Genomic DNA, 20750 nt, shown 5'->3' on the forward strand with positions numbered 1-20750 from the left:
AGACTAGGAAGGAAGGCCTGGAGATCTACTTCCAAAAATCGGCCGAGGAAACAGAATACTGTCTGATTGCAACAGAGTATTGTCTGATAAGATGCCATAGGAATTGGCAACATTTTGTCCTATTATATAGAAGTTCTCTATGAGTTAGAATCGACGACAACTAATAACAACAACAAAATAATCATGCTGCAGCCAGGGTGGTTGTTCGGAAGCCCAGATCCGATGATGTGAAGTTCCCACCTCTGTTTACAACCTTTCGATGGATGCCCATTGTTCTTAAAATAATGATCAAAATCCCTAGGAGGGCCTTCAAGGCCCTGCTTGGTGTGACCTTTGCCCCTGCTGGGGCCTAACTCTCTCCTCCACTTGCCCTCTGCCTTTCAATGGGGCCTGGGAGGGCTGTACCCTAGGACTTTTGCCCAGCCTTCGCCTCTCCCAAAAAAGGCTTTCTAGTCAACTCTTACTCTTCCTTTGGAGGTCAACTTAATATCACCTCCTCCAGGAAGCCTTCCCTGATCCTACCTTCTGGGTTAGTTTCTCTGTTGAATATTCTCATATAATGATATTTCTTCCCTTCCTAGTCCTCACCTGACTTTGTTACTGTATTTTTGTTACTGTGCAAGGTCCTGGAGATGCCACGAAGAGCAGGACACACGGTACCTGATAAGTTATGGTGAATAAGTAAACCAATCAATGGTGCTTTCTTGCTTTGAAGTGTCGTGATGCAAAGTCCACCAAGGCCCACAACCCATCTGTCAGTTTGTCCTACCGTAGTGGCCTGTGTGTTGCTGTGATGCTGGAAGCCATACCACCAGTATTTCAAACAGCAGCAGGGGTCACCCATGGTGGACAGATTTCAGCAGAGCTTCCAGTTTAAGACAGACTAGGAAGAAAGGCCTGGTGATCTATTTCTAAAAATTAGTCAATTTAATGAGCCCTCTAGGTTTGACGGCTCTACGCAATAGCTTCCAAAATGGACTCAAACATAACAATGATCATGAAGATGGTACAGGATCAGGCAACGTTTCCTTCTGTTGTGTATGGAGTCACCCTGCGTTGGAGTCAACTCAATGGCCACTAATAACAACACCAAGATGCTCCAGAATTGGATTCTGGGTCAGTTTACTCACCCCATATTATATGTTTGGTAACAATATCTGACATTTGTAAAAAACTACGTTTTTTGCAAAAGGTCTTTGCATGCATTACCTCTTTTTGATACTTCCAGAAACAGGATCTGGTAACTGCACCCTCATTTTACAGATGAGAATGCTGAGGCTCGGAGTGGGGCATAATCTGCCCGAGACCACTCAGCTACCACCACCCAGCTAAGGAGCGAGCCGAGAATTCTAGAGTGGGGCCCAGGTGTTCTGCCTTCTCATCTTCTACACCCCCTCCTAGGCACAGGTTCACCCTCCCCTACTGAAGACGAGCCGCCTAGGCTGGAAGGCACTACACAATAGTCCCAACAATGGACTGAAACACAGCAATGATCATGAAGATGGAGTGGGACTGGGCAATGTTTCGTTCTGTTGTACGCAAGGACACCAGGAGTCTGAGCCGACGCGGCAGCAACTAACAACTGACGCCTCCTCATTCGCTGCTCCTTTCCCTCATTTCTGAGAATCAGGCGTGACCCCAGAAAAGACTCAGCTGTTATTTCCTTCTTCCAGCCCAGCGGTGACCTTTGCTCTTGCATCCTGCAATCAGAAGGAAGTGTCTGGCCGGCCTGAGAGCAGCTCCTGGCCCACCCAGGGAAGAGGGCAGCCGGTGAAACCAGCCTGGTTCCAAGGTCGGTCTCCTTGGAAGAGCTCCCAGAGCCGGAGCTCAGGATTCTGGGGGCCAAGCCGCTGCTATCTTTTGGGCTATGTCCCCCCAAGAACAGTCTTGCAATTACGTGCCTCCTTAGTAACATGCAGTCAACCGAATTACCCTAGCTGGTTGCCTGGCAGTTAAGTGTCGCTCTGTCAGTGAAGTGGGGAGCCATGGCCGTTCAGCTTTCCTGTCTCCCAGCCTGGTCATGTCGGGTGGTTGCCCCTGGGAGTGTGTGAGAAGTAGGGGAGAGGGCACTGACCCTCTCCTGCATGTCCCCTACTCCCAGGACAGGAAGCAAGGGAGAAGGGCAGTCTGCTCTCCTTCCTGCACCAAGTCCCTCTCACCCCCTCCATCCACACGGGACTTTAGCAGCTGTTGGGGAGTTTCTACCTCCTGCTTGGGCTAATGGCTTTGCTTTCCCCAGGGCCTGTCCCCACAGAGAATCAGGATGGGCTCTTTTTGCCCAGGTCGCCTGCTGAAGGGATAATGTCTGGTTCTGCATTGCAGGGCCAGTCAGTGGCCTAGCCCCCAGAATCCTGAGCTCCGGCTCTGGGAGCTCTTCCAAGGAGACCGACCTCGGAACCAGGCTGGTTTCACCGGCTGCCCTCTTCCCTGGGTGGGCCAGGAGCTGCTCTCAGGCCGGCCAGACACTTCCTTCTGATTGCAGGATGCAAGAGCAAAGTCGAAGGGTCCCTGGAGACACTCTTTCCAGTCTCCATGAAAGAAAGGGTCCCCAGCGGAAGAAATGTCTACCCCACGTTCACCTGGCTGGTCCACTGCAGAATCTCCTGGAGCTGGGGCTCACGGTGCCCCTAGTCAGGGCGCCTCTCTTAGAGTCTTCTGGCCGTTTGTCTGTTCTGCCTGCTCCTGCTCATTCCAGCCTCCCTGGCCACCCTGCCAGACAGGCGTCATGCCCACTCACCTGGTCCCCGGGGGGCCCTCCGGGTGGGAGCTGCAGGATGTCCCTGCTCCTCGAACCATCCGGTCTGCCCCAGGTTCAGACTCAGCTGCACGGTGCCCACATCCCTCCTCTGCCCATGGCCGAGCTACAGGTTCAGTTGCTCAAAAGGCACCTCAATGTTGAAGCAATACCAGCTGATCCAGAAAAGGAGGCTGAGGGCCAGAATCAGGGCCCCTGTGTAGACCAAGAAGTCCCAGTAGTTCAGGGAGGCGAAGATCCCCACCAGCAGGACAACCAGACCAACAGCATCGACCAGGATGGCGAGGCAGAGTAAGATCACACACCGCCCACAGCTGCACCTTCCGCACAGCCGGCCCAGGAGCATGGCCCGGGAGGAGCCCAGCCGCACAGCCGGGGGAGATTTGCATGGGAGGCTGGCTTTCCTGCCTCCAGCTGCTGCCTTCTCTCCCTGCTGGGTGTGGGCGAATGCGGGAGCCACAAGGAAGTAGACGTGGACCTACACCTTTATAAGCCCAGCAGCCAGTGGGGCAGGATATTTCTTGTTTCATGGCTCAGGAATGAGACTGACCCAACAGGCTGACATTGCTTTGATTGGACTGGTCATCACTGGTGCCAACCAAGTTAGGTGTCAGAGAAGGAGTCAGGGTGCCCTCGAGATGGGGTCTAAAGACCTGAACTCCCTGGGGCCTGAGGCACCCAGTGGCCACGGAAGAGTGACCGTGTTGCACCTTGTTCTCTGCCTTGGGAGCCAGACAGCCTGCGTATCCTGGGCAAGACCTGCCATCTTTGTGAGATACGGTTTCTTCGTCTGTATGTGGTCATTGTTGTTGTTAGTGGCTACGGACTCGGCCCTGGACTCATAGTGACCGTCAAGCACAAAGGAAAGAAATGCTGCCTGATGGGTTGGGGCTCAGACCCTTGTGATCCATAAGGTTTTCACTGGCTGATTCTGGGAAGTAGATGGCCAGGCCTTTCTTCCTAGTCTGTCTTGGTCTGGATGCTCTGCTGAAACCTGTTCAGCATCATAGCGACATGCAAAGCTTCCACTGACAGACAGGTGGTGGCTGTGCCTGAGGTTCACTGGCCGGAGCCAAGGTCATAGAAGGTAAGGTTTCTGCCATTGGACCACCAACTTCCTCACCTGTATGTGATAGGATGCGGTCTTCTTCCCTGTTGCCCCTTTGCCCTACTCTTCCTGGTGAGGAAGGGAGATTTCTGTAAAAGAGATGGGAGAAAATTGGTTGACATAAACAGATATTGAATGATGCTGTAAGCATTGGTCAATATTAGCGAGAGAAAGGCTTGCCTGTCTCATAGATTTCCCCCACACTGAAGGCTGTGAGCTTCCTGGGACAGCCGGCTGTAAGGCTCCTTCACAGCCTCCGCAGAAAGGCAGACCCCTGAAAGGTTGGAAAAGAGAGATGAGGCAAGGGAGAGCGGAGACTTCTGGGTCCCTCTGCTCGGTGTAGACCAAAACACAACTCCAGGCAAAAGTCAAGACATGTTTCCGCTGTCCTTTGTTTTGTTGTTTTCTAAACTAACTTTCTGTTTGCTTTCTCTCTCATGATGGGCTCACCTGTATGTCTTTCCAGACACTGCACACATACCCAGGAGTTACACATAAAGCAGGGTGATGGTATCACTGCGGCCAGCTCACAGGTGAGTGGAGTAAGCATCAAATGAGAAAATGCAGAGCAGCCTTCGGTCATCTCTGACGCTGAGCAAGTCATCAACCCTCCCTGGGTCTCAGTTTCCCCAGAGAAGTGAGGAAAATCATTTCCATTCTTTCTTTCGCCTTCCCCAGAGGGTGAGAATAAATCTGTAGTCCTGGTTTCGTTTCTTGGGTGCAAAGTAAGCCAGGTTGAGTGAGAAACTTTCAGAAAAAGTCTTGGGGAGGAGGGAATTATATAACCAATCATTTTTAGGCTCTGAAACATCAAAGACTTGACCGGATCCAGGGAGCCAGTCTGTGGCATCTCAAGGGGGGAAGTAGCCGAGCCAATGGCCCACCCGATGTTTGCATTCTTCTCTGTTATTCCTGTGAAGGTTAGGCGGCCTGTACAGGAATACCCTTGACTAGGAGAAAAATTCTTGGAAACCCAGTTGATGGACAGCAGTAACCTCTAACCAGGAGTGGGTTGAGCACCCCGAACATGGATCTGCTGATACGTTCTGGCCTAGGTATATCCAGGTTCCCAGGTACCTTTGCAGGGTCCTGTGTCTGTGTGTCTGTGCAGAGGGATCCCATCTAGAGTGACTGCTGTTGCTAACATAGTACTAAAATTTCTGCCTCTTGGGAAATTCCTTAGTCCTGGGACCATTGGGATGGTGGGTCACTCTACTGCCCTCTCAAGTCCTAAGTCAAAGAGAAGCAGGTAATTAGTGGTTACCTGGGTTTTTTTGGGGGGTGGGGGGAGGGGTAAGAGGGAGTCAGCACTTGTGGGGCACTGAGCTTCTGTTAAGGGTGATGAAAAAATTTAGGCACGAATAATAGTGATGGTTATACCACATGATAAAGTAATTTAATATCACTGAATTGTACACATAAAAAAATGCTAAAATGCCAAATTTTTTTTTGTTATATGTGTAAACTCACCACAAGTAAACAACAACAACAAGAAGAAGTAGGTACTAGGGAGAATCTCCTCTCCTCTGCCTCCACGTCAGGTCAGGCTCACTCAACCCATACCCTGGGCATCTCAGAGACTCTAGCTCCAGAAGTTCTGGATCTCCTCACCATTTTCATCATTACTGTTTTTAACAGATACACATTTCCAGCCGTAAAACCATGACTATTCACAGGCTAAAGAACAAAATTGAAACCACTCACAACCTCGGTCTTGAGCTGATCCGTATCAACTCCCTGGGATTCGTCCTTCAGACCCATCAACATCTCATTCTTTCTTAGACGTTGTGCTCTGTTCTGCAATCTCCTTTTCCCTTCTCACAGGAGATGGCACTTCTTCCAGACTGCTCACCGTGGACACTCCAGGAGACCAGCCAGGGTGAGAGAAGCCCCTCCATCTCCTGGCCCGTGTGTTTCCCTAGCTCCGGTGTCTTGATGGGCTCTAGGTATTTATACCACAGGAAGAGACCACCTGGGACATTTTGTGAAAACCCAGGAGACGGGTGTCTGGAAAAAGGAGGCGGGAGACCAGAGTAAGTCAGAGAGAGTGGCTACAAGTTTGAGAAACAGGAAATGTCTGGGGCATAGGTTGGCCTACAACAGGGACAGGTCATTATCCAGAAACACTTTCTTGACCAGGCAAAGAGCAGTTTGCTGAGCCCAGTTTTAGCAATACGGACCCCACTTCCTTCTTCCTCCCATAGTGATCCTTTGTGTCTTGTTGGTTTGTCAAGTCTAGGATCCTCTGTGGGAGACAACTAGGAGGATTTTTGTTTTCTTGAGATCCTTTTGTTTTTTTGAGACACAGTATAGATAGAAAATTTCTACAGATAGAAAATTTAGACTCTCAAGTCAAGCTTTCAGAACCAGTCCCATAATTCCAAAGTCTAGTATCAGTTGCTGTCAAGTTGACTCCAATTCATGGCCACCTCATGTATGTTGGAGTAGAACTGTGGCTGATGTTTTAGAAATAGATTACCAGGTCTTTATTCTGAGGTGTTTCTGGGTGGACTCAAAGCTCCAAACTTTCAGTTACCAGATGAGTGTGTTAACCTTTTGCATCATCCAAGGACATCGCCTCATTAAAGGTGGCCCACCATACCACTAGAAAAAGTGGTTCTGCCCCAGGACACTGAGATGGCCCTGTTGCCCCTGTGTCACTGGGGAGATCTCAACCTTCCTCACTCTCATCCAGACCCCAAAGCAGCTCCCCATTACCACCTCCCCCTAGCTCATCATCTTCCTCTCAGCACACTGATGACCTTGCCCCTACTTAACAGAGAATCATGTTTCCATGCATTTGCATTGCACTATAATGGGATTTTTTTTTTTTTTTTTATAATGGGATGGGTTGGGTATAATGGACCCCGGGCATCCATTCACACTCAGCATCCTCTTTGAACCTCCCAGCAGCCCTGTTTGGGTTCCAAAGTTGGGAGCAGTTGAGAAATTTGTCCAGGGATGCGTTTACATCCTGGTCCTCTTTCTCAGTTCCCCACCTTCAAACCAACTGTCCCCAAAAGCCTTGAAGAATCAAGTTAGTTTCTTCTTTCTTCTCATCCAAGGTGACAGTTACTTTTATAACAGCACCTATTACAGGTTATTGAAGTACTTGGTTCAGTCCTGTGTCTCACTCGCTAGGGTGGGCAGCTCTATCAGTTAGGAAACAGCACTGCCTTCCCTTTGGTAAACCCAGCACTGCTGTTTATGGGATAGATTTGTTTTATAACTCCTGGACTACTCCCAATGTATTGGGAACCTGAGACTTTCACTGTGTGATGGTTAAGATTGTGTGTCAACCTGTTGGGCCATGATTCTCAGTGGTTTGGCAGTATGATGTAGTTCGGCAGCTATGTAAGGATGTAATCACCTCCATGATGAGATCTCTTATGAGCAGCCAATCAGTTGAAAGTGAGTGGGGGTGTGGTCTGTGTCCAATATAGGTGGACTTTCTGGCAAAGCTTGCTGGCTTTTGCTTGTTCTGGATCCTGTAGCTGGCTTCTGCTCATTTGTCCTCTGGTTCTTGGGGCTTGAGCTAGAAGCTTACCTGCTGATCCTGGGATTCATCAGCCCTCTACAGCCTGTGAGCCAGAGTCCTGCTGTCTGACCTGCCATCTTGGGTTCACTAGCCCCTGCACCTACGTGAGTCAGGCGAAGCCTCCAGCTTGACCCATGGACTTGGGACTTTCCAGTGTCTACAAATACATGAGCCATTTCCTTGATATAAATTTCTCTCTCTCTCTATAAATAACCTTCACTGGTTTCGTTTCTCTAGAGAACTCAGCCTAACACACATTGGAGCTGGCTCCACTCTAAATCTGTGTCTTTCCTTTCTTCCTTCTCTCCTGTTTTTGAAGAAGTTGTCCCCCCACTATTCTTTTTCAAAGTGAGATGCTTCCATGATACTATCTTGACGTCCTTGAGTTCAGGCTGGGGAACCTAGCTCTCCTGTGGTTTACTGTACTGCTAGTCTTTTCCACACGCTTTTAGTTTTGTTGTCTGTCTGCTGGCATTCAGCTCTGACTTAATTGCTGGGTGCAATAAGAGGTGTCAGAGATATAAATCCTAAAGCATCACTAGACAGAATATCTACCGGGTTTGGAGCAATTTTTTTTTTTTCCTCCAGTTTTCTTTCCCTCCCTCAGCAGCACCAGGAGCAATCAGGTGCAAAGCCTGTTTGCAGGGTTCCAGGGTTAAGCTGCCACAGGACCTGGTTGTTTTATGACTCTTTCCTCTCCCAGCCAGGGCTAGGATCAAACTCCAAGGGCTCTGCCTTCAGCCACAGGCTCCAGGGCCAGAGATTTGGCCCTAACTGCCTCTCTAGCCTTGGGCTCCTGAAGAAACTAGCTCTCAGTTCTCTTGAGCAGCGAGATGTCTTTAAGTGCAATGTCAGCTGTAAGTGAATGAGAAACATATAGCGCCTGCCTTCAGGAAGTTTACAGTCTGGGAAATAGGAGGAGAAAGGGGAGAGGGAAAGCAATGTTAATGAAGCAATAACGTAAATGAATATATGGTACCAACGGTTAAGGCTCTCCACTGCTAGAAAGAAAATGCTGGGTGTTCCAGGTCACCCAGAGGTGCCTTGGAAGAAAGGCCTGGTTATTTCCTTCCAAAAGCTCATAGCCATTGAAAATACTGTGGATCAGAGTCCTACTCCGACACAAGTGACCATCATGAGTCAGGATTAATTCGATGGCGGCTGCTGGTTCTGGATAACTGTGGTCAAGGCCACTGGTCTCCAGTAAAGGACCACAATTGTACGAGAACATCAAACAGGAAAGAGTAAGGCTTCCTGAGAAGCTGAAGCTTGAGTCTGAGCAGAGATCCGAAGGATGAGTAGGCCATGCTTGGTGAAGAGGGGTAAGGAGGAGATGCCATTCCAGGCAGAGGCAGAAGCCTGTGCAAAGTCTGTGGTGGCAGGTGGCAAAGCTGGTGTGGCTGGAACAGAGAGAAGGGGTGGGAGGAAGAGCCTCGTCAATGTCTGTCTCCTAAAGGCAATGAGAAACTTTTAAAGGGTTTTAAGCAGAAGGTGCTGTGAGCTGTGTGTGTGTGTGTGTGTGTGTGTGTTTTCCTTTTATTAAGAGGACCCTGACTGCTGTGTACAGAACAGATAGGAGGGGCCAGGGATGGAAGTATGGCAAGCGGTTAGCATGGCTGCAGTCAGCCAGGCAAGTGGTGGAGAAAATTAAGCTAGGAGGTGACAGTGTGATGGAAGGAAGTAGATCAATCTGAGAGATAACTAGAGTGAAATCAACAGGTTGTCATTGTTGTTAGTTGCCGTCAAGTCAGCTCTGACTCCCGGCCATATTGCATATAACAGAAGAAAACATTGCCTAGTCCTGCACCGTCTTCACGATCATTGGTTTGAGCCCATTGTTGCAGCTACTGTGTCGTTCCATCTCATTGAAGGTTTCTCTCGTTTTCACTGACCTACTTTACTAAAGGACACAGTGACAAATTTCAACATGGGTATGAGGAAAAGGGAAGGAGTGTAGCGGACCGCTAGGTTTCTGTTTTTGCAAGACTAACTGTCGCCTGAGGCAGGACATGCTGGAAGAGGGCCTGGTGTGCTAGAGAAACCCGAGTGCAGCTTTGGACACGACAGACTTGGATGCACTGGTTGCGATCTCAGAGAAGTGGTCTGCGCTGGAGATTTGAATTTGTGAGTTAGCAAGAATTGATGGCGACTATTTTTTTTATGAGCAGAGATAAGATTGCTCAAATCTCCTTGTAACATCCTGTGATGACGGGACCAAGACTGACCCCGAGCACAGCCCACATTTAGTAGCTGGGTGTGGCAGGATGATGCAGTCAAGGAGACAGAAGAAGCATATCTAGAGAAGTAGGAGGAAACCAAGAGTTGCTTGAATTTTGAAGTCAAGGGAAGAAAATGTTTCAAGGAGAAACGAATGGATAAGGGTGTTGAGTGTTGCTGAAAGATCACGTTTGCTACAATGTCTTCCCAAGACTTGAGCAGAGGGGGCTATGGGAAAGTATCCTCTCCCTTCTGAAATGGCACTGTGGTTGGTCCTCCAAGTCCAGAGGCTGCTGTACACTGGAGGGAACAGTGGGGAGTTGACGGGGGCCGGGACCTTTGCGTGGGCCCGTCCGTAGCTGATTCTACAGGGTAGGCTGGTGCCCACCCCAGCTGGGCTCCATCGCTGATGCCCTGGGCAAGTGTTGCAGCCAGCCCAGTTGGACCCAGGGGAGGGTTGAGCAAGTACTTGAACTCTTCTAGGTCGGGCCCGAGGAAGCTGGATGGGAATTTTTCACCTGTAGGATGAATGAGAGCTGGGGGACCAATGATACAAAGTCTGGGGCAAGAATCAGAACTCCAAGACCCTAAGGAAAGTCTAGTTCATGGAGATGTGAGGTGCTGACCTTGCAGGAACGTCCCTGAGATGCTGTGGGAAACTCCAACAGGTCGGCGATGGCTTTGCTTGGAGGATTTGATAAAAAAAATACAGTGGTAATGGGACCCTTAAAAATATCTCCCTCAGAATTTCAGATATACTAATCGAAGCATATTTAAGGACTTGGAAGAACTAAATAACAGAATTAAACATTAAACTTTCTTTAAAGACGTTAAACTTTCTTTAAAACCTACTATTCATCATAGAAATAAGAGGAAAAATGGCAATGTGAACCAAAAGAAATTAGGAAGTGGGAAAAACTAAAGATAAATGCTGAAGTGAATGAAATAGGAATAGAAAAAAAGGCGAAAGGATCTTATTTCTCTAGATTCAGGAAAACAATTAGAGGAACACAGTACCAGAGTCTGACGTTGGTCTTAACAGTCACGTTGCTGAGCAAGTCCTCGGCAGTGCCTGTACACACCAGCGCAGCCCTGTAGAATTTTCAGCAATGGTGGAAATGCCCTATAACCTACCAGTCTCACACAATTGCAACCTGCAACTGGCCTCATGTGTTAACTGAACATTTGAAATGCAGCTAGTGTGGCTGAGGAATGGAGTGATTAATTTTAATTTTAATTAATTTAAATGTGAATAGCTAGAGGTGGCTTCTTGTTGTTAGCTGCTGTTGAGTAAGCTCCTGACTCATGGTGACCCCACGCACAATGGAACGAGATGCTTGGTCCTGCGTCAGCCTCACGATTGGTCGCGGTTTGGTTTCCATTGGCCTGATTTTCGGAAGGGCATTGGCAGGCCTTTCTTCCTAGCCTGTCTTATAGCCTGGCTGCTCCACTGAAACCTACTCAGCATCATAGCAACATGCAAGCCTCCGCTGACAGACAGGTGGTGACTGCACATGACACACATTGGCTGGAATCGAACCTGGGTCTCCCTCATGGAAGGTGAGAAGTCTACCACTGAACAGCCCCCTAGATATGGTTGTGGCCACTACATCAGACAGCACAGCTCACCTCTCAAAAGGGCTGGACTTTCCCTCTTTGGCTGGGTTGAAAGTGGCTCTGCCGAGAGCCCTGGACCCCAAAGGGGTGTTTTGGCATCAGGATTAAGAGACCCTGCTTCAAGCCAGAGTCTGCCTCCAATTAGCCAAGGGTGCAGCATCCAGCCCTAAGGTTTTTGTGCAGAACTGAGTGCGTAAGCTCTTGGCTCTTGGGCTCTGAGAAGCTCCGGGGATCTACTCCAGAAGAAGCACCAGTGATGGTGCCGGGAGGAAGGAGTTTGAAAAGCAAGGGGCAGGGACAGTGGGAAGTGAAAGGGGACCAGGGCCTTTAAAGAAATCATGTAACTTTGAATAAGTAGTGATACACAGTGCCTGTCCGTTTATTTTCCTCTGGTGGCTTACATGTTGTTATGATGCTGGAAGCTACGTCACCAGTATTTCAAATACCAGCGGGATCGCCCATGATGAACGGGTTTCAGCAGAGCTTCCAGACTAAGACAGACCAGGAAGAAAGCCCTGGTGACCTCCTTCCAAAAATTAGCCAATGAAAAGTGGGTCCCAACAGAACATTGCCTGATACAGTACCGGCAGACATGTCCCCTAGGTGGAAAGGCAAACAAAGTACACAGTGGCCACGACAACGGACTCCAGCATATCAGCGATAGTGAAGATGGCAACGTTTCACTGTGTAGTACAGGGAGTTGCCGTGAGTCGGAGCCAAATGTATGGCAACTAATAACAACAATTGGGATATGCTGTCTGGAGCCCAGCCGAGGTTTTAGCAGCAGCTGCTGATTTTGTCAAACTGCTGGCCGTGCTGGAGTTTTTGCCCTGGGGGCCAGACAGGTGGCGAAGAAGGACATCACTCAGTGAACAAGATGGCAGCAGAGAGTGAGAAGGGCTATGATGTCAAGGAACAGGGAGAAGGGGTGGGGAGCACTCCTTTCATTAGGGTAGTCACACGAGGCCTTTCTGAGGAGACATTTGCGTTGAGACCTGAAACAAGAGAAGGACGCAGCCAAGCAAAGATGGGGGCAGAACATTCAAGTAGAAGGAAGAAGAAGGCAAAGGCAGAGGCCCTGAGGACGGAAGACGGCTTGTGTTTGAGATGCCATCTCTCCTCAGCACTGTAGCATGACTTCCACCCCAACAAGGCCCTGAGGCGGTCCTTGCTGAGACCCCTTATTGTCTGACCAGTGGCTTTTGTGGGTAATGCTTCATAATCAGGTCTCCCTGCTCCTCTGGGTGCCCCTTCATCACACATGTGGGAGGACCATTTGGGGGCCCTCTTTCCCTCTTGTCCAATCGGCCCTCTTCATCCTTCCATACTTGTCCCCCTTTGCATTAGCTCCCTGGCTGCCCACACACAGTTCCAGCCTTCGTCACTGTTTATGCTTTAATATTGTCCAAATCAGAGCAGAACTAGGAGTTGCTCCAGAGCTATTGGAAACCCTGGTGGCGTAGTAGCTAAGTGCTACGGCTGCTAACCAAAGGGTTGGCAGTTCGAATCCACCAGGCGCTCCTTGGAAACTCTATGGGGCAGTACTACTCTGTCCTATAGGGTCGCTATGAGTCGGAATCGACTTGAGGGCACTGGGTTTGGTTTTTTGGTTTCCATAGCTATTAAAAACCCTGATGGTGTAGTGGTTAAGTGCTACACCTGCTAACCAAAAGGTCAGCAGTTCGAATCCACCAGGCGCTCCTTGGAAACTCTATGGGGCAGTTCTACTCTGCCCTATAGGGTTGCTATGAGTCAGAATCAACTCCATGGCAGCAGGTTTGGTTTGGTCGGTCCATAGCTATTTGTTGACTGACTGAATGAATGTTGTCTTTTACAGATCACACGGGAAATGGCTTTGTAAGTCATCCCAGGCCATCCCATGCAGGCCTCACGTCCTAGCCATCCCTTTTCCATTCCCCCAGCAGCCTGCCAGGCTACGCAGTGACACACCCAGCCCAGCCTGTCTGTGCTCACAGGCACCGGCTCTTCTGGGAGTTGGCCCTCGCCCTTTCATCCTTTCGTCGGGCTGAGCCTGAAAGCTGCCACTCTGGCCTTCACCACAGGTTCCATGAGGTGCCACACCTTAGCTTTAGGCACAGGTGCAGACCTGAAGAGGCCCTGCCCCTCCTCAGGGGGATGGGTAACTACTGCAAGCTTCTAAATGGGCCTTTTCTGCTCTCTCACTGCCCGGTAAATGGGTCCCATGCGATGTAGGGTTATTGCTCCTAGAATTATTTCACTTTATGAGGTTATTACTTGGGTTCTCAGCAAGATTTTAAATGAAAATGTCTGTATGTGAGTTAGCTAGGAAGAAGAAAAAAAAAGCTCTGTAGTAATTGCAATGATGCTACAGGTGTACAACCCTGCACTCGGAAGCAAATGTGTTGCATTTCTTTGTTTGAAATCAGATGTCTGGATACTACCTGGGAGAGTTTAGCTGTGGCTTTAAATATTCAAGCATAAATCTACTCTAACTGAGATTTGGGACTTGCTGTGTGTTTTGTTATCTAGGGCTGCTACAACACAAATACCATCGGAAACTCTATGGGGCAGTTCCACTCTGTCCTATAGGGTCACTATGAGTTGGAATCGACTCGACGGCAGTAGGTTGGCTTTACCGTAAGTGGATGGCTTAACCAAACAGAAATTTATTCTCTCACAGTTTAGGAGGCCAGGAGTCCGAATTCAGGGTGCTGGCTCTAGGGGAAGGCTCTCTGTTGGCTCTGGGGGAAGTCCTTGTCTCTCTCCAGCACCTGTAGCATTCTTTGGCATCTTGGTGTTCTTCATGTGGTTTGGCATCTGCTTGCTTGCTTGTTTCATTTCTTTTATATTTCAAAAGAGATTAACTCAAGACACACACTACACTAATCCTGCCTCATGAATGTAACAAAGACAACCCATTTCCAAATGGGATTGTAACCACAGTCATAGAGGTTAGGATTTACAGTATGTATTTTGGGGGGACACAATTCAATCTATAACACTGTATTCTGTTTGTAGCCTGAAATTCTGTCTTCTTAATTACAAAGGTAATTATGATACCTTCCTTTTATTGAGCACTTATTATGTGAGAGCACCCTGTTGTTGTCAGATGCTGTTGATTCCACTCCGATTCGTGGTGACCTGATATACAACAGAATGAAATATTGCCAGTCTTGTGCCACCCTCAGAGTCACCACCGTGTTTAAATCCACCTCACCAAGGGTCTCCATTGCCCTCACTTACCCTCTACTTCACCAAACACGATGATCGCTTCTAGCAATTGATCCCTCCTGATGACACATTCAAAGCATATGGTTTTCATTAGCTAATTTTTTGAAAGCGGATCTCCAGGCCTTTTTCCCCTAGTTTTTCTTAGTCTAAAAGCTCCACTGAAGCCTGTTCACCATGGGTGACCCTGCTGGCATTTGAAATATTGATGGCATAGCTTCCAGCATCACAGCAACACGTAAGCCACCACAGTATGGCAAGCTGACCCACAGGTGGTAGCTGAAGGAGGTAGGTGCTTTTATTAACCTCCTTTGCAGTCGCGAAGATAAGGAGTCAGAGTAGTAAATAAGTTGTCCAGGGTCAAGTAGTTGGAAGGCGCAGATGGAATATGAACCCAGGTGACCTGTCCCCAAAGCCTACACTTTTAACCGATACATAATACCGTAAGATCAGTGTCATGGATTGAATTGTGTCCCCCCAAAATTTGTATGTCAGTTTGGCTAGGCCATGATTACCAGTATTGTGTGATTGGTCCACCATTTTGTCATCTGATGTAGTTTTCCAATGTGTTGTAAATCCTATCTCTGTGATGTTAATGAGATGGGATTAGTGGCAGTTATATTAATGAGGCAGGACTCAATCTACAAGATTAGATTGCATATTAAGCCAATCGCTTTTGATATATAAAAGAGAGAAGCAAGCAGTGAGACATGGGGACCTCATACCACTAAGAAACAAGAACCAGAAGGATAGTACGTCCTTTGGACCTGGAGTCCCGGCACTAAGAAGCTCCTCTACTGGGGAAGATTGATGGCAAGGATCTTGTCCCAGAGCCGACAGAAAGAGAAAGCTTTCCCCTGGAGCTGGCACCCTGAATTCGGACTTCTAGCCTTCTGGACTGTGAGAAAATTTCTCTTCGTTAAAGCCATCTGCTTGTGGAATTGCTGTTACCGCAGTGCTAGATGACTAAGACAATCAGGTAACATTACCCATTGCTGTTGAGTCAGTTCTGACTCATGGCAACCCTGTGTATTACAAAGTAGAATGGCTCCATAGGTTTTTCTTGGCTATAATCTTTACAGAAGCAGTTCACCAGGCCTTTCTCCCACAGCTGGGTTTGAACTGCCAACCTTTAGTAGTTGAGTGCAATTGTTTGCACTACCCAGAGACCTTTTGATAAGGTTAAGTTACCTTAATTTTGATAATTATGGAGATTAAAACCTGGAAGAAAGAGGGCCGAGCATCTAGGTGTCTCCTCCAATTAACAACACTGATTTTATATATCAGTTCCTGGTTGCTACCTTCCCTACCCAGCCCTGCCTCAGCTCTTAGAATATGTGGGGCAGCCTGACAGGTCACAGAGAAACTAGGGCACCCTGTGTGAACACCCTTGCTTTCCTGTGTCTACCACCCAGATGCCTGGCCAGAGGTAAAGGCGCAAGAGGTCTGCTGCCTTTGTAGTCATGCAGCTTTGAATTTGTTCTTCCCTTTCTCTTTCCTTAGGGACTGAGAGAATGCTTTAAAGTGGAGGACAAACAAATGTAAAAGTGCACTGATTTGGAATTTATGATGGTCCTTCTTCTGGTTATACAGTTCTAGATCTAATTAAAGAGCATTCAGGGCACAGAGGAAGAAAATAACTCTTTCCCTAGACTTGTCCTCTGTCAGATAAATTGCATTAGGAATTGCCTTTGGCTGCAAGTAACAGACCCAAGATAATGATGAATTAAATACCATAAGGCGTTATCTTACCTCCTGTAAAAGAAACCTGCAGTTAGGCAGTCCCGCAGTTCCCCAGACATCATCAACGTCACAGGTTTCTTCCAACTTTCTGCTCTGCTATCCTTGGCAATGACTTTTTCAAAGTCAATTAATGGTCCCAAGCTGGCAGCTGCAGCTCCAACCATCAGGTCCATATCCAGAGAAGGAAGGGTGGAGGGAAAAGAGCTTCTGACAGATGGAGAGCTGGAGCTGGCACCCTAAACTGGGATGTCTAGCCTCCTAGTGATTTTTATATACCTCTCATTGGCCAACCCTTGTAATGAAGGAGACTGGGGAATATATGCTAAGGAATATAATATTTTAACTGAGCACACTGCTGCCTTTAATAAAATAAAGGTGATTTTATTACCAAAGAAGCTGAGGAAAAGGATATTGGATATGCAATACTGTTTCTGCCCTATTCCCTAGAACACCAGATTTCTGACTCAGGCAGCTGCCTGAATGGTGGTGAATGGTGGTGTCATTCCCTGAGACAGGTGACATAGAAGGAGACGGAGGATGAATTTTATTTTGGATAGGTTGAGTTTAAGCTGTTGGAGGTATTAAGATGAAGGTTTCTGTGGTAGATAAAATGATGACCCCACAAGGACATCCATGTCATAATCCCTAGAAACTGTATAGGTTAACTTATACGGCAAAACTGACTTTGCAGATGTGATTAAATTAAAGATATTGAGATGAGGAGACTATCCTGGGTTATCTAAGTGGACCCAATATAGTCACAAGGGTCTTTCTAAGTAACAGACGGGACACGAAGCTCAGAAAAAGAGATGTTATGACAGAAGAAGAGGTCAGTGATGCAGCTGTTAGCTTTGAAGATGGAAGGGGACCATGAGTCAAGGAGAGTGAGTGGCCTCTAGAAAGTGGAAAAAACAATGAACTTATTTCCCCTAGGTCCTTCAGAAGGAATGCAGCCCTGCCAACTCTTTGATTTTAGCCCACTGAGACCCATTTTGGACTTCTGAACCTCCAGAAATGTAGGATAGTAAATTTGTATTGCTTCAAGCCACAAAGTTGGTACCATTTGTTACAGTGGCAGTAGGAAAGCCAAAGCAGTGTCTGATAGGCACTTAGATAGATCTGTGGGGATAGATTTAGGGAATCACCAGCAAACAAGGAAACATGGAAGTCCTTGTCAGAGAAGAAGCCATTCAGAGAAGTGTTCAGAAGGAAGAGAGATGGAGTCTAGGGAGGAACCATCAAGAAAACGAACATTCATGGAAAGGACAAGACTGCTGTGCACCTTCTTTGATGGCAGGTCTTAGTGTAGAAGTGTAGTTGGGGGGAGTGTGAGGAGCAGCTGCGTCCTGTGAAATGAATTTGCCATAAGTGGCACCTTGAAGACAGTTTCTTACAAAGCTGAACAAGTCTTACTGCACAGTCCAGCAGTCACACTCCTGGATATTTACCCAAATGAGCTGAAAAGCTATGTCCACACAAAAACCTGCCATGAATGTTTATAGCAACTTTATTAATCATTACCAAAAGTTGGAAGCAACCAAGACGTCCTTTAATAGATGAATGTATAAACTGTGGTACATCCATGCAATAAAAAGGAAGGAACTATCAAGGCACAAAAGGACATGGAAGAGCCTTAAATGCATATTGTTAAGTGAAACACGTCAGTCTGAAAAAGCTACATACTATATGATTCCAACTCTATGACATTCTGAAAAAGGCAAAACTACTGACGGTAAAAATATCAGTAGTTGGTAGGGGTTCAGGGGAGGAAGGAATAGGTAAAACACGGCATTTTTAGAGTGGTGAAACAATTCTCTATGATACTGTAATGATGGATATAGGACATTATGCATTTGTCAAAATCCGTAGATCTGTACGACACCAAGAGGAACCCAATGTAAATGATGGACTCTAGTTAATAATAACGTATCAATATTGGTTTATTAATTGTAACGAATGCACCACACCAATGCAAGGTACTAATAATAGGGAAACTGTGACAAGGGAAAGAGGGAGTAGACGGGAACCCTGTACTTTCTGCACCATTTTTCTGTAAACCTAAAACTGCTCTAAAATATAAAGCTTGCTTTAAAAAACTGACACTTTTACAGCGTATTTTAAGCTATGATGAAAAGACTTCAGAGGAAGCAGTGAAGACAAGGCCAGGAAATAATGTAGCGAATATATACAAGGTTGATGGCTTTCTATATGCTCACCCCCAACCCATCTACTAGCCAATAGGCAACTCCCCCCTCTCTTTTCCCTTTCTTCTTGTCCCCAGGCCACTCCTCCCCCACCTCTGATGTGATAACCTGGCCACAGCTCCATAGCAGGAGGCTGGAAAGGAAGGTTGGGGTTGGATCAACTTGGGTGCCCATCGTCTTTGCTCTCGAAGCTCCACTACTTCCCCCTATTCCTTATCACTCTGCATAAGTGGTGGTTGCCTTCTCTCTCTCTTCTTGGCGCTTTACTGATTGCTTCCTGAAGTCAGAGCACCTGTCCTCATCCCAGTTCTGAGCATCATATCTGGCAAATGGTTGGTGCTCAGGGGTTGATGTGTTGAGCAAATGGCTCTTCCAACTGATGGGTCCAGAGACTGGGTCTGAGAAAAGGGCCAGGAAAGTGAAGCCCTGGGGAGGGGGTAGGGTGAGCTGGCGAAATGAATGAGGCAACCACTACCATAACAGAACCATAGTAGAGCCAGCTACCTCTTCAAGTCCCCTTCCTATTAAACCCTGCTAGAGAAAGATTGTTATTGATGTTTAGGAAAAAAAAAAACCTCAACCAGTGTGGAATTGACTCCATCCAACTCATGGCAACCACATGTGTGTCAGAGTTGAGTAGAGCTGTGCTCCATAAAGTTTTTAATGGCTGATTTTTCAGAAGTAGATCATTAGGCCTTTCTTCTGAGGTGCCTCTGGGTAGACTAGAACCTTTTGGTTACATTTCTTTATTTATAGAGGATGACCTAACTTGATCTGTTTAATTAGCAGAGGTTGGGCAGCTGCTGTGACTGTTGGGAGCTGCTACTCCCCCTCTTTGGAGTCACTTGGTGGCTTTCCCAGAGGGCTGCGTGGACAGTGTGAGATGGTCTTCATTCTGGGGATGATCTTCCCTGAACCTTCTTTTTCCTTGGAGTTGGAGACATGGACCAGTGGTGGCCTGGGATCATTCCTTGCATCTGTGTCCATAGTAGAAGCAAGTGTGGTCCCTCTGACACAGAGGTCCCTGCACTGAAGGCCCGGGGGAGCTGACTGCACAGGGTCGTGTTCTGGCTTGGGCTGGGCGTAGCCCTGGGGACTGTGCCCAAGTTGGCAGAGGAAGAAGCCTCAGACAGGACCCGGCCACTCCCAGCACATGTGAAGGCACAGGCCCTGGGCTCTGGGGTGGGCACTGGAGGAAGGGCCTGGATGGGCGCTTTTCTGCCCTGGTTTGTGTTGAGGCTTCTCTCCAGCATCTGTTTAGGAGGGTCAGGAAAGACTCTAACACAGTCTTAGCGTATGATCTAGCATTTATGCTCCTGGGTGTGTACACAAATGAGTTGAAAACTTATATCCACATAAAAATCTGCACATGCAAGTGTCCAGGGTCCCTTCTCTGGTCTTGAATGACGGAGGAAGGGAGAGAGGGCCTTTTGAGAATGGGGTGACAGGACAAATGGCCAGTCAGCATCGGCCCCTTCTAGAACACTTGGACTTCTCTAGCCCTACTCTGAAGAAACGCTCTTTGATCTTAACTGAGCCTTTGGTTCTGAGCACTCCCTGTGCGTGGTGGTCGTGCCTTTTCGAGAGGCTTGGGAACTTGGCTATGATGTGACATGATATGACGATGTGCTACCCAGAGTGACAACTGGCAGTCAGACAGGAAGGCAGGAGGGGCATCAACCAGAAAAGGGACCAGCTTGACCAGGCTCCAAATCCTCCTGCTGGTCAGAGGTGGAGCCTGTCCTGTGCAACCAAGGCTTGACGTACCGAGGCCCCCTGTATGCAGCATCACCACAGGCTGGTGGTGGAGGGCCCCTTTCTGCCTCCGGAGCACCCATTTGGGGTACAGCCTGCTGTCCGTGGGACGGGAGCTCGGGGGATGAGAACAGTGGGCCTGGAGGAAGCTTTGGGCTTAAACCTCTGAGTTTTGCTTATAGGTTGTGGGATCTGGGCAAGTAACTGACTTTTCTGGGCCCTTTTACTGCTCTGTAAAATGTGCTACAAATGATCAGATGGGGAAAGACCACGAGGTGAAGGGCCCCAGCCTGGTGCCCAGCACATGGGAGGTGCTCAGAAGGAAGATTTGCTGCTGGGCTGGTGGCTCTTTTTGTCCTCTCCTCCTGGATCCTGGCCAGGGAAGGTGCCACTGTCCTGCTTGTTTTTCTTTCTCTGCTTGTCTAGTGACCCCAGCTTTACTCCCTCTTTCTCCACCTTCTAGAACTTAGCCCACCATGGTGACATCTGGTGCCCCTCAGAACTGCGTGGGGTGGGGGTGATGGGTATGGGCTCTGGAGCCAGATTACCTACATTTCAATCCCAGCTCCATCACCTCCTAGCTTGGTGTTCCTGTGCCTCACT

The 20750-nt window shown here is 48.0% G+C and overlaps 1 protein-coding gene across 1 annotated transcript; it reads right to left on the bottom strand.

Annotated features, from left to right (window-relative positions):
- Positions 1–2861: 2861 nt before the first annotated feature.
- TMEM238L (transmembrane protein 238 like) lies at positions 2862–3101 on the bottom strand. Its single transcript, XM_064270405.1, has one exon. The coding sequence runs from the start codon at positions 3099–3101 to the stop codon at positions 2862–2864; it is 240 nt and encodes a 79-aa protein (XP_064126475.1).
- Positions 3102–20750: the final 17649 nt, after the last annotated feature.

The sequence above is a fragment of the Loxodonta africana genome, chromosome 18 (genome assembly GCF_030014295.1).
Source record: "Loxodonta africana isolate mLoxAfr1 chromosome 18, mLoxAfr1.hap2, whole genome shotgun sequence".
Classification (NCBI taxonomy): Eukaryota; Metazoa; Chordata; class Mammalia; order Proboscidea; family Elephantidae; genus Loxodonta; species Loxodonta africana.

Excerpts from the sequence above, each read along its gene's own strand:
- TMEM238L (XM_064270405.1), bottom strand. The coding sequence starts at position 3,101 with ATGCTCCTGGGCCGGCTGTGCGGAAGGTGCAGCTGTGGGCGGTGTGTG.